This window comes from Piliocolobus tephrosceles, chromosome 12 (assembly GCF_002776525.5).
Source record: "Piliocolobus tephrosceles isolate RC106 chromosome 12, ASM277652v3, whole genome shotgun sequence".
In the NCBI taxonomy this organism is placed as follows: Eukaryota; Metazoa; Chordata; class Mammalia; order Primates; family Cercopithecidae; genus Piliocolobus; species Piliocolobus tephrosceles.
The window spans coordinates 18,796,475-18,810,168 of NC_045445.1; the positions used below are offsets into that span (position 1 = coordinate 18,796,475).

General features: G+C 38.4%; 1 protein-coding gene across 4 annotated transcripts in view; it reads right to left on the reverse strand.

Annotated features, from left to right (window-relative positions):
• The window catches only part of INTS6L (integrator complex subunit 6 like), a 63,105-nt gene that overhangs the window by 33,398 nt on the left and 16,013 nt on the right, over positions 1–13,694 (reverse strand). For all 4 annotated transcript variants that reach the window (XM_023198787.2, XM_023198786.2, XM_023198785.2 and 1 more), the window contains exons 3-7: positions 4,735–4,884; positions 3,837–3,926; positions 3,423–3,606; positions 3,035–3,163; positions 485–648 (exon numbers count right to left, since the gene is read on the reverse strand). In XM_023198787.2, the coding sequence (XP_023054555.1) occupies positions 485–648; positions 3,035–3,163; positions 3,423–3,606; positions 3,837–3,926; positions 4,735–4,884 (717 nt within the window). The remainder of the gene's footprint in view (positions 1–484; positions 649–3,034; positions 3,164–3,422; positions 3,607–3,836; positions 3,927–4,734; positions 4,885–13,694) is intronic.

Sequence of the window (13,694 nt, forward strand, 5' to 3'; positions counted from 1 at the left end):
AGTCCATTGATTACAAAAAGATGACAAGTAGGAAGAAGTAGAATTTTGAATATGCTTTTAATATGTTCCCAGAACCTATCCAAGGTGCAAACTATGTTCAAACTTCCTGAGGCTGTGCATGAAAACCAAGGCCAGTCACATTTTAGACATTGTGTTTGCCACATAAATCAAGTCAGCTGCTCTGAAATGAAAACCAAGTAACAGATTATAACAGCATCAAAAACAGCAATGTTTTAACATCCAAAAAGGGCAGCTCAAGTGGTAAAGGCAACTGAAGAATGACAAGTATCAGAAAATAAAGGAAGTCCTCCTTTGATTTTAGGCACAAAGCTAGACTTCCAGTAAGAGACAGAAGGCAAAGGAGGGAAGACTTACTTGCCTGTGGCGTGGCATAAAGGCCTCAAAGCTATTTTAAAAGGTTCACTGTAATCAGAAAATTGAAAAATCCAGAATGATGTTTACCTTTTTGTTTTATGACACTTACTAGTGAAGGTAAATTCTGATCTGGCCAAAAAGATTCTGGAATTGGCCAATGTCCAACAGGAACACCAGTTTTAGAGTTAGGTCGTACATAAATGAGTTTATGACAACTATGCCATGGCTGAGCAGCAAATGAATTGCTTGGCCTAGATGAATCCATAAGTCCATCTAAAAGTTAAACAAAAGACAAACTAAGGTGTGAATTTCTTTTTATAGCTGCTCATCTTCTTGTACAAATTTTCCAGCTGAAAGCAAAGTCCAAAATAAAACAAGAACAATGATTCATGAAAAACGAAAGAAAAAAAAAAGTAACTCTACTAGGATTTCTAAATGTTCTCTCTAGCAACTCTTCATCTAATCTACCTCTTCTAACCCAACACCCCGCCCCCCACCATTCTTAACCTAGTAAGAGAATATGCAGTTATGCAGAAAACTATGGTAAAACTGGTTTTAAATGTTCTGAGACTCGTACACATAAATTAAAAACATCAAAACACTACAGTTAAATAACTGTATTCAAGAACTGAATTCAAGAATTCAATTACTAAATTAGGCAAATGAAATTGTTCACTCCCTGGTATAGTTTTCACTTTCTGGAATTGACAAAAATAGATCATAAATTCCATTTATATATTCTTTCTATTTCCAAATACATGGAAAAAAAGTGTTCTCTGTCAAACAATTAGACCGAATGACCACAAAGGCAAAATAAAAACTAGCCAAATTCACTTAAAGATATAAGAAATGCAGACAATGTGTATATAGTTGAGGGGAGCACAAAGCAAACATATCAAGTTTATCATGGGCTAATTCACCATGGTTTCTCCATCCACCACCATCAAAATTCCATGGACAATAGGTGTTGCATAATGCTGAATAATGTATCCTGAATGCATTTTAATGATTTAAACTAGCGTATTTCATTTCCTTCCTCCTTCTCCCCCCACCCCAAATCAGGGCAAGGCAGAGTTATATGACCTTTCAATGATAATATTTGTAAAAGATATGTTTTAATGATTTGAGTCTCATTTTTCTTAAATTACCAGTCATTTGAATAACTTATTTAAGCATTACTTTAAAGAAGTAATTTCTTTAGACTAGGAGATTTAATGGGTCCACTGTGCACTAGGGAAAAAGACATGTAATGGCTTTGGAGGACCCCCCTTAGGTTGAGCTCACAATTCTGACAATGTGTATTTTTCTGAGGAAAGGGTTCTTAACTTTCATCAGAACCTGAAAGGTTAATAACTCTGGACAAAGGAGAACTGGAGCTAGAAAGAAAAATCTGAGCCATTTACATGACACCAGATCCCACTAGGATTTCAATATGTAAGTTCTCAGTTTATGCTAAGATAGTGAGCACGAAATTTTGGATTGCTAGCAGTATAACATGCCCTTCCTACACAGTTAATTTAAAATAGGCTGTGGAGCCTCAGTCTTTTATGGCAGATGTTCTTAACTTGGAGGTCCAAAAAATCCCTGAGATTATATACAAAATTGTGGATGTGTTACTTATGTCTGTATTTATAGGGAAAGCGGTCTATATTTTTTCCAACAGCTTCTCAAAAGGATGAGGAACTAAAGAGCAAAACAACAACAACAACAACAAAAGATCAGGAGCCACAGGATCCACTGCTTCAGACAGAAATGTATAGCTTTCTGCCCTTAAGCATTTGACTCCTTTGTTCTTGGTCAAGGCAATTAAAACATATAAATCAGGCTAGACAAGCACTGTGGTAATAATAATGGAAAATACACACACACACACACACACACACACACACACACACACACACACACGGACTTCCTAGGAGCTCTGTTCGTGCAATGCATTACCATGGAAGTCTTGCAATGCATTACCATGGTGCTTGTTTCGTTCCCTGATCCCTTTGAAATCCATCTGCATTCAAGTGATCACAAACATCCATTCACAAACTATCTGGAGATTCACTACAATTTAACTTTCCCTATGTAAAAGTCACCCTACTTTCATCAATTTTTGGATGTCAAACTTTCTGTGAAATCTCATTTGGAGAAAAGGTTGCTCAACCTTTAACTTCAAAGTGAAAAAGTGACCGGGAAAATACTAGTGTAGGATCTTAGAGAAGATGAGCAGTTCCTGGATAAACATTCATAATTTCTTGCTGAGGTGCAGAAACTAACACATATTTCATAAAGATGGCTTAGCATACTTGGCACTCACAAAACAAAAACCAGATTATTATTTCAGTACATACCACAGTGAATCTCCAGACATTTTGTGAATAGAGAAGTGAATGAGTCAGTGCAATCCAAAGACTGGGACCAGAGAATATAAAATGCACCAGGAAAAGGAAACACATTCCTAGGAACATCCAACATGAAATTAAAGTTGTTAGAATTTGGCTACCTGACACATACACATAGGCAGTGAATGTATGGTAGTTGTTTGGATGGATGTTTGTAACCACTCAAATGCATGTGGATAGTGAAGACTGTGTCTATAATAATTTATTTAATGTCTTCTCATTCTCCTATATAACACTTTAGGGTTAAAAAAGTTTATCTACTATACCTTCTCCAATAGGAAGTGGATCTGGTCCTGTTTTTTCAAAATTAATAACTACACCACTCTGAACTTTTTGAACTAGAGATTCTAAACATTGATTCAACATTCTTTGTGTTCTCACACAGTAGGAGCGACCTATCCCAGAAGGAAAAATAAACAGCACAAGTTTGATCAAATAAAATATAATTTCATAATATAAGCATTTTAAAATCCTAAAATATAGCTTGAAATAATCATAACTACATTGGCAGCAAGTATCATACCAATGATGACTTTAAGCAACAGAGTTAAAAGGCTTTGAAGGAAAACAAGTAAAGATTGGATATGGCATTTAATGAAAAACATACTCTATGCTCTGAATTTTTCCTTCAGAAACGGTAAATATTGCCAATACCTCCTGTGACTTCACACATCTGTGTGATGGCAGATTCATCAGTTGGTACGCTCCCTAGTTGCTCTGGTTCAGTAGAAGCCACTCCAGGCAAACGCAACACCAGGGCAAATAACCTTTGATCCCAACGAAAAGGTTCTTTGGTTAGTTCACTTCCAGGCAGAGGGGAATTCAAAGGAAGATGGAGCTGATAAGGCAAAAATGTGAAAAGATTCATCATAACAACCCATATAAAAATGAAGAAAGAATTAAAGGGTTGACTTTTTCTTTCATGTAACTCAATAAAATTAAGCAATCTTTCAAGGATTACCAAGATGGGTGATTTGACCAAACTGATTCTTAACTGGAAATGCCTCCCACAGAAATAGCTACATTTTCCCTGCCATTTAAACAAAATTAAAAAAAAAAAAATCTCACCTCTTCTTGAACACCAGCAGTACTTGTTAACTTGTTTCCATCTGTGATGGTAATTAAAATAGATGGTTCTAAAAAAAATGGATTTCTCCCCTAAAATACATTTAAAAAGCATTAGAGCCATGTAAAGTAATAGAAGTGTATTTAAACTTTTACATTTGCCTTGCCAATGATCTCTCAAGAATATGATAAAATTTGTCTGGATAAATAAGGAAGAAATGATCAGGGAACGAAATAGGTGGGAATCAAAATAACAACCACTGAAGAGGTAACATTCAGTATAAACTGAGAAATTCTTATAATTCAGGAACTCCCCAAACCATTAACATTTAAATACCTCTCTCACTCTGCTTTCCAAGTAATCATAAAATAATATTACAAGATTATACTGGCATTATCATCCACCCTCATGAATCATTCACTTGAGTCAAAATCCTGGCACAGATAGGACACTAGTGACTTACGTGCTGCAACCTGGAGAGTGACTCTGGTTACTGTGAGCACAGACTTTAGAGGAGGAAAGGACAATGTGAGCAACAGCAAATGCTACTCTGCCTTCTTATCCTAGAGCTTTTTCATCAAATTGGGAGGGGCAGAGGAGTTAAGGACACTGAAAGTTTCTTTCCAATTGTCTTGTTCCGATATTTCTTAGCCGTTTATTCACATCATTCTCAAACATCTGATTATCTCATAGTAGACAATTTTAGCTATTCTATTATCAAGCCATACACAAGAACCAAAAGAAGAGGGATTTTTTTAAAGTATATATTTAAAAGGTAATATGAATCTCATTTTTGGAGGTTATGAAAAGTAGCAGAAAACTCAGTAACCATGCCCAATTTTAAATTCTTACCCCAAGCCACCAAAATAAATTAGCTGTACTCACTCAAATTTTTTTTACCTGTCCATAATTGTCTATTCCAGATATTAATCTATTGAGATTTAACAAATCAAATGAGGATCTTAGAGCCTGACCAAGAGTAGTCAGTCCAGAAGCCTGAAGATTTTTTAGTTCGCTCATGAATGTTGCATGATTTTCCTTCCAACCAGCCTGCAAACCAAACATTTACAAAGAATTTCTCAATTACACAATGAACAATATATAAAGTACAAACATAAACAGCAAGTATCAAAACTCTAAGAAATTAACCACTCCTTAACCTAATTCTATTCTATATCTTCACTGATCAGGTAGAACTAAAGCAGTTTCGGAAAGACCTGCTAGCTCTAATGATCAACTGCAAAGAACTGAAGTCAAAAATACTTCGTCCATTATGGCTGAAGGACTGTGGCACAAGAGGTCCAATTTTCTGTTCAGGCTCAACCAAACCTGCCAACACACCTGTTACCCCAGCTTGACATTGATGGTAAGCATGGAGTAAGGGGCAGAGGAAGGAGTAGTTATTTTTTAAATGCATTGTCCTTGGTAGAGACAAACAATTAGCTATATTGACTGCCTGAGCTACATTAATTCTTCTAACCAAGATTCTTCCACCCAAGCAATATTTTCACTTTTAAGCAAGAGTAAAGAGGGAATAATAGGAATAGAGCCACACTTATTTGGATATAACCCTTCTGGCATCTTCAAGCATTCAGAAAGCCCAAGATCTAGAATAAGAGGAGAAAGAAAAAGAAACAAAAAGTTTTGGCAAAGAAGCAGCGTCCCCTAGCTACGCCCAGCAGCTATGAACAGCAGCAAACAACCAAAGATCCAAGGTCAACAGCCAACATGCTGTGATTGATTGCTCTGTAGAATAGAAGGAAGGAAAGGATCGTGCTGACTGGTCTGAGATGGGTATAAAAACAAAGCAGCAAAAAAATGCTGAGAAGAGAAGCTAAAAGAAGAAGGTGGCAGCTAACAGGAAGTCACAGAGGAATGGGCCAGCAAGAAAGAGAGAAGACAGCACAGCTTGGCAACAGAGTGGAACAGCCACTTGAGCCTCGGAGAGCCTGAGAGCAGCAGTGTGATATGCTAAATGCTGAAGTTATGCCAACCAGGCCAGTACAGCGGGAGGTGGAAAACAAGAGCAAATGGTACCGAGATATACCAAACCATTTGAATTTCACATTTAGCTGAAGGCATATAGTCCATTATCCATGCAACTACATCAGACACTCTTTTCTGGTTTCATGGTCTTCCAGAGCAATTTGGATTAGTAGAATGACTGAGAAGTAAGAAAGGGGTCAGGTTATTGGCTATGAACCCTGTTACGAAATACCTGTGTGACCTTGAGCAAACCAGTCGGCTTATTAGGACCTAAGTTGAAAAGGAGGATGATCTGATAAGCAGGGACACTGTCTAAGGCTGAGAATACCACCTCGCAGAGTCATTCACATCGTAATCTGTGAGAGTGGCGCCCCCTAGGGTTAAACAGAACACAACCTGCATAACCCTACAAGGTGAGGGTGATCTTGGTTAAGATTCACTCCAGGTCCAATAGCTGGCGATTCTTGTGAAATTAAAGATGTGCTTAGCTTGTTGTCTTTTATTTTAATATTCCTAACATATCCTATAGGTCAAAGCATTTAAAGGTTAAAACTTTCCAGGTGCTCTTTTGGCCAATTTATATATATATGACTTTTAGCACTGGGAATATAGGGAATGAGAATAACTCTTTATGGCCCAAGGAAAATCTTATTGGACTAGATAGTGAAAAGGAAGCATTATGGTTTAAAGTGTCTTTTCAAATACCTGGAACTATCAGTAGTTGATTATAAATCATACAGAATTAGGAAATTAGATTTCTTCTTTGGGGTAGAAGAGAAAGGTGTACATTTGGGTGGAGGAGAGGATCAATTCTTTCTTGTATTTATTCAGCAATTTTTTTTACTGACAAACTATGCTATACTTGGCAGAATGCTACGTGCTGGGGATATAGAGAGGAATGAGCTCTTGAGGGGTTCCTGCCACAAAGGAATAAGAGATGCATTTATGGAGACTGAAAGAACAAGCGACCAGAGAGTGAGGGAAGGCTTCTCACTGAAAATGGGACATTTGAGAAAGCCTGATGGAATGAAGTGAAGATCATGAGACTCACTGATGTGAGGGGTGGAGGGGACTGTGCAAGAGAAGAGAACAGATAAAAAAGGATAGGACTTACTTGAGAACCACCAGTAATCTGATTATCATTGCTCTGGGCACATGGCAGGAGGCAAGGCTGATTAAGATAATTTGGGTTCTGACTATAAAGTGCTTTGTACACCATGCTCAGCAGATTGGATTTTATCTGCTGGCCCTGGGAAGAACTCAAGGTTTTAAATCCGGGGAGTGGTATGATCAGATCTGTATTTCACTAAGATCTCTGCTGGTAGTTGGAGAATAAATTGTGGGGTGGAAGGGAGGCTGAAGCTTGAGGCAGGGAAACTGGTTTGGAGACTGCTGAAAGAGCTTATGAGAAAAGTGATGAAAGCCTGAGTTAGGGCAGTGGGGATGGAGAGGATGTTGCAGATTAAAGAAGTATTTCAGAGGAGGAGTCCTAAGGATTTAGTAGCTAATTAGAGGGACAGGTGAGAGAGAAAGGGTCATGCATTATGTTGAAGTTTCTGGCTTTCGCAAACTTGTAATGGTGGGCAGGGGTCCTTCACCCTGAAGTCATTATATAAAATTGATTCTTGTTTTTGGAGTTAATTTGTTTAGCAATCTTATTTCCACACTGGAAACAACGGTTATATATCAAATTTGAACTCCTGAAGGGCCATGTGGTAGTTCAAGTTATAATTTTTAAAAACTAGTGGACTGTTTGGTTTGGTAAAAGGCTAGGATAAGATTTGGATACCACTTCATGACTCATCACGATTTAAAATAATGTGTCCTGATTGTTAGTGGTGTTATTCATCAATCTGTCTTCAAATTTTCCTTTAGAATATGGAATGAAAGCATTTTACAAATATTAAGTTTCCTTCCTTCCCTCCTTCCTTCCTTCTCCTCCCTCCCTTCTCTCCTTCTCTCCCTCACTCTCTCTCTCTTTTTCTTTCCTTTTTTTTTGAGATGGAGTCTCACTCTGTAGCCCAAGCTGGGGTGCAGTGGCACGATCTCGGCTCACTGCAACCTCCACCTCCCAGGCTCAAGCGATTCTTGCATCTCAGCCTCCTGAGTAGCTGGTACTACAGGCGTGTGCCACCATGTCTGGCTAACTTTTTGTATTTTAGTATATTCGGGGTTTCACCATGTTGCCCAGGGTAGTCTTGAACTCCTGAGCTCAGGTGATCCACTTGCCTTGGCCTCCTATAGTGCTGTGATTACAGGAGTGAGCCACTGTGCCCGGCCCAAATATTAATAGTTTCTGTATCTAAATCTCTGACATTGTTTTTAGGTTAATTCCTATTCTTTGCAATGAATTGGATGATATGGGAAATTTTTAATGCCACTCCTACCTCAGTACTACAAAGTATGTAGGCTACATTTACTACCAAGAGCAATTAACTCTTTGGTAGGGGTCCAGCTCCCTATATCAAGAGAAGAACCAAATGTCCCTACGTCCATTGCTCAACACGCTGAAGGAAAAAAGGCCCACAGATTTACTGAAGTATTTAGAGAATCTTATTAATGTGATAAATTTCTTCCAAAAAGATAATTATAAAGAGATAGTGAGTATACATTTATACTCTCTGTTCATTGCTTAATTTTTTTTCACAAATGAATTCAGGACAGCTAATTTGCCTCCTTAATATGGTTTTTTCTTTTAAATTACTTTACTCCAAAGATATTGTATTCTTATGTTAGTAAAAACCTTCACTCCTGATAATAACTTCTATACATTCTTACAGAACTTTACTGCTTACAAAGCACTTTCACACTTCACATTGGCTTAGGACAACCCTATAAAATAGGCGTGGCATTAACATCCCTATTTTAACAGACAAGGAAGAAGTGAAACATAGTTATGTCTTGTTTATGTGGTGGCAAGTCACATTCTACAGCTGCACTATCTGATACAGTAGCTTTTAGCTACATGTGGTTATTTGACACTTGATGTGTGGTTAGTTTGGATTGAGATGTGATGTAAGTATAGAACGCATTTGGCATTTTGAGGATGCAGAACAAGAAATGCCAAAATCTCATTATTTTTGTACTGATTACATGTTGAAATGATAATGTCCTAGATATTTTTGGTTACATAAAATATTTTAGTAAAATTAATTTTACCTGTTTTTACTCTTTAATGTGGCTAGTAGAATTTTTTAAATTATGTGTATGACTGGCATTATATTTCTATTGGACACTGATGTTCCTAAAAGACCTGAAGTTGAGGTATGAGAGCCTGGCCTTAAAAGCAGCAGACAGTAGACACACTACAGAATTCAAGGCAGGGGTAAACAGGAAAATCAGTCTGATAGTTACATACAGGACAGCCTGGAGGAAGGTGAAGCTGTAGTCAGAAGAAGCTAGGAGGTTTGAGGCCAGGCACGATGGCTCACACTTGTAATCCCAACACTTTGGGAGGCCGAGGCTAGCAGATTGCTTAAGCTCAGGAGTTCAAGACCAGCCTGGGCAACATGACAAGGCCCTGTCTCTACCAAAAATACACACACAAAAATATAGCCGGGTATGGTGGTGCGCACCTGTGGTCCCAGCTACTCAGAAAGCTGAGGCGGGAGGATCACTTGATCCCAGGAGGTGGAGGCTGCAGTGTGCCATGGTCATGCCACTGCACTCCAGCCTGGGTGACAGAAACAGGGCCTGTCTCAAAGAAAAAAAAAGGATGGGGAGGATGAGGGGGGCAGGAGGAGGAGGAGGAGGAGAAGGAGGAAGAGGAGAAGGAGCAGCAGCTAAGAGGCGTGAATAGTAAGTCACACCTGGGGAATCAAGACCTGAATTAGTATGGAAACACAGATGAAAGAGTTAAATGAGAAACATGTGAAACAAATAGGACAGGACTTGGTGATAGAGCATGGGGCCAAAGGACAGACAGTAAAAGATGATTACAAGAGGCCTAAAGAATGGAGGTTTAGGACAAAGGAGTAACTTGGGATGGGTAAAAATCCTAAGCTAAGGGTTTATTATCTTCACAGGTCAAATTTTAAAAGTCTCTCCGAGGTAAAATAATCATGATGATGACTAAGGAGAGCTAATATTTATCAGTGCTTATATGTTAGGAACTCACTTATACTAAGCATAGCATGTAATATACATCCTTCTTACATGAACCTCACAGCCACCCTCTGGGTAGGTGCTGTTATTATCTCCACTTTATACATGAGGATACTGAGGCTTGGGAAAGCGAAGCAACTTGTCCAGGCCAAACAACTAGGAAATGGCACAGCCAAGATTTGAATCCAGATAACCTAACTTCAGAGCCCACCAATTTAAACCACTCTTCCACACATTATGGATATCGGCATACCTCATTTTATTGTGCTTTGCTTTATTGCACCTCACAGATATTGCATTTTTTACAAATTGAATGTTTGTGGCAGCCCTGTATTATCAGTGCCATTTTCCCAACAGCATGTGCTCACTTTGTGTTTCTCTGTTACATTTTGGTAATTTTTGCAATATTTCTAACTTTTTCAGTATTATTATATCTTTTATGGTAATCTATGATCAGTGAGCTTTGATGTTACTATTGTAATTATTTTGGGGCACCATGAACCATACCCATATAAGATGGCAGTGAACTTAATCGATAAATGCTGTATGTGTCCTAACTGCTCCACTGACCAGCTGTTCCCTGTCTCTTTCCCTCTCCTCAGGCCTCCCTATTCCTTGAGACACAACAATATTGAAATGAGGCCAACTAGTAACCCTACAATGGACTCTTAAGTGTTCCAGTGAAAGGAACAGTTGCACTTCTCTCACTTTAAATCGAAAGCTAGAAATGATTAAACTTAGTGAGGAAGGCATGTCGAAAGCTGAGATAGGTAGGCCTCTTGCACCAAACAGCCATGTTGTTAATACAAAGGAAGCTCTTGAAGAAAATTTAAAATGCTACTTCAGGAAACACAGGAATAAGAAGAAAAACAGCCACATTGCTGATATGGAGAAAGTTTTAGTGGTCTGCAGAGAAGATCAAACCAGCTACAACATTCCCTTAAACCAAAGCCTAATCCAGAGCAAGGCTCTAACTCTTCCTAGAGTTGACAGAATGAATCTTCAACTCTATGAAGGCTGAGAGAGGTAAGAAAGCTGCAGAAGAAAACTTTGAAGCTAGAAGAAGCAGCCACTTCCATGTCATAAAAGTGCAAGGTGAAGCAGCAGGTGTTGATATAGAAGCTGTAGCAAGTTATCCAGAAGATCTAGCTAAGATCACTGATGACAGTGGCTACACTGAAGAACAGATTTTCAATGTAGATGAAACGGACTTCTATAGGAAGAAGACACAATCTAGGACTTCCATAACTTGAAAGGAGAAGTCAATGCCTGACTTCAAAGCCTCAAAGGACAGACTGACTTTTTGTTAGGGGCTAATGCAGCTGGCAACTTTAAGCTGAAGCCAACATTCATTTGCCATCCTGAAAATCCAAGGGCCCTTAAGAATTATGCTACATCTACTTTGCCTGTGCTTTAGCAATGGAACAACAAAACCTGGATGACAGCATATCTGTTTACAGCATGGTTTACTGAATATTTTAAGCCCACTCTTGAGACCTAATGCTCAGAAAAAAAGATTCCTTTCAAAATACTGTTGATTGTTTTCAATGCACCTGGCCACCCAAGAGCCCTGATGTAGATGTACAAGGAAATCAATGTTGTTGTCATGCCTGCTAACACAACATCCATTCTGTAGCCCATGGATGAAGGAGTCATTTTGACTTTCAAGTCTTATTATTTAAAAAATACATTTTGTAAGGCTATTAAGAAGTACATTTTGTAGGGCTACAGCTGCCATAGATAGTGATCCCTGTGATGCATACGGGCAAAGTTGAAAACCTTCTGGGAAGGATTCAACATTCTAGATGACATTAAGAGCATTCGTGATTCGTGGGAGGAGGTCAAAAGATCAACATTAGCAGGAGTTTGGAAGAAGGTGATTCCAACCTTCATGGATGACTTTAAGGAGTTCAAAAGTCCAGTTGAGGAAGTAACTGCATAAGTGGTAGAAAGAGCATGAGAACTAGATTTAGAAGTGAAGCCTAAGGATGTGACTGAATTGCTTCAATCTCATAATAAAACTTTAATGATTGAGTTGTTTCCTATGAATAAGCAAAGAAAGTGGTTTCCTGAGATGGAATCTACTCATGGTGAAGATGTTGTGAACATTGTTGAAATGACAACAAAGGATTTACAATATTATATAAACTGAGTTTATACATCAGTGGCAGAGTTTGAGAGGACAGACTCCAATAAAAGAAAATAGAAAGAAGTTCTACTGTGGATAAAATGTTATCAAAAAGCACTGCATGCTTCAGAGAAAACTTTCCTGAAAGGAAGTGTCCACCAATGCAGCAAAATTTGTAGTTGTCTTATTTTAAGAAATTGCCACAGCCATCCCATCCTTCAGCAACAACTACCCTGATCACTCAGCAGCCATCAACAACGAGGCAAGAGTCTCCACCAGCAAAAAGATTATGACTGGCTGAAGGCTCAGGTGATCATTAACAATTTTTTTTAGCAATAAAGTATTTTCAATTAAGGTGTATACATTGTTTTTTAGACATAATGCTATTGCACACTTAATAGACTACAGTATCGTGTAAACTGGGAAAGCAAAAAATTCTTCTGACTCACTTCATTGTGGTGGTCTGGGAATTGAACCTGTACTATCTTCATGGTAAGCCTATATTCACTTCACAGATACGTCTTGTTAGATTAGTTTAGATGTTTAATAAAATTTTCAAATTTCACTTTAAGCCTACTTTCCCTGACATCTAAGTACAGAACAATTAGGTATGGGGAACAGTGAATTAAGAATTAGAAGGGCCTGGTCTATTCCTAGCTGTCTCAAACTTGCTTGGCAAGTGGTCCAGAGTAAGTCATTTAATCCCACTGGGGCTGTTTCCTCACCCAAAGAATGAAAGGGCTGAAAAACCAACTCCAAGGTCCCTTGCAGTTTTTATATCCTATAATTCTATACCTTCTTTTAATATAAATCAGACTTATATATCTTATAATTCTACACCCTGTAACAATCCTTTATGTAAATCTGACTTACAGAAAGAGAACACCTCCTGTCTCAGTAAATATGTTAATTCAGGTTGGGTTTAAGTTTCCATAGTCAACTAAAAATGTCTTTTCATACCAACAGAAAAACATGGGCCTTTCTGTCACTGACAGAAAGTGACCTGGGTTCTTGTCCCAGCTTGATCTGACTAGCCACTAGCTATTTATTCTCCACTTACATCACCACAGGAAGGAGAGAATTTGCACTTTTCTCCTCAGAAGGGCAAAGCCTAAAAGCAATTATTTTCTTTTCTATTACCCTCTGTACCCACATTTCCACCTTCTCATCTGACTAGTTGGTTTGCAAACAGGAAACTGGCATGCTCTCTGCAGGCCTGTTGCTGAAGCTCTTTTGAATATTCTGGTATGTTCTCTGACATGTGGTGCTTAAGGCGTAGGTTCCACCCCTACAACAGACCCATAGGGTAGGTCTGTCAATATGTGAACTACTTGGAAGCTTTTCATGAATACACATGTAGGCTATATCCTTTCTTCCAGCTTTGATCAGGAATAAAGCTGTAATCTGGAACTCTGGTTGGTTTCTGGGTCTTATTTCTCAATAGATTTCAAGTGGAGGAGGGAAATGAAGGAGTGTTATTTAGCGGCTCCCCTAAACTTCAGTATCCCTCAGTATCTATCCTAATACTTGTCCTTCCTGAACTTCATCCCATTTTAGCCAGGCCACTTCTCTGATTCATTGATTTTCATTGATTTTTATTTTTTTAAAATAGAGAAGCCTTTTCCTCCATTGAAATCTTGCC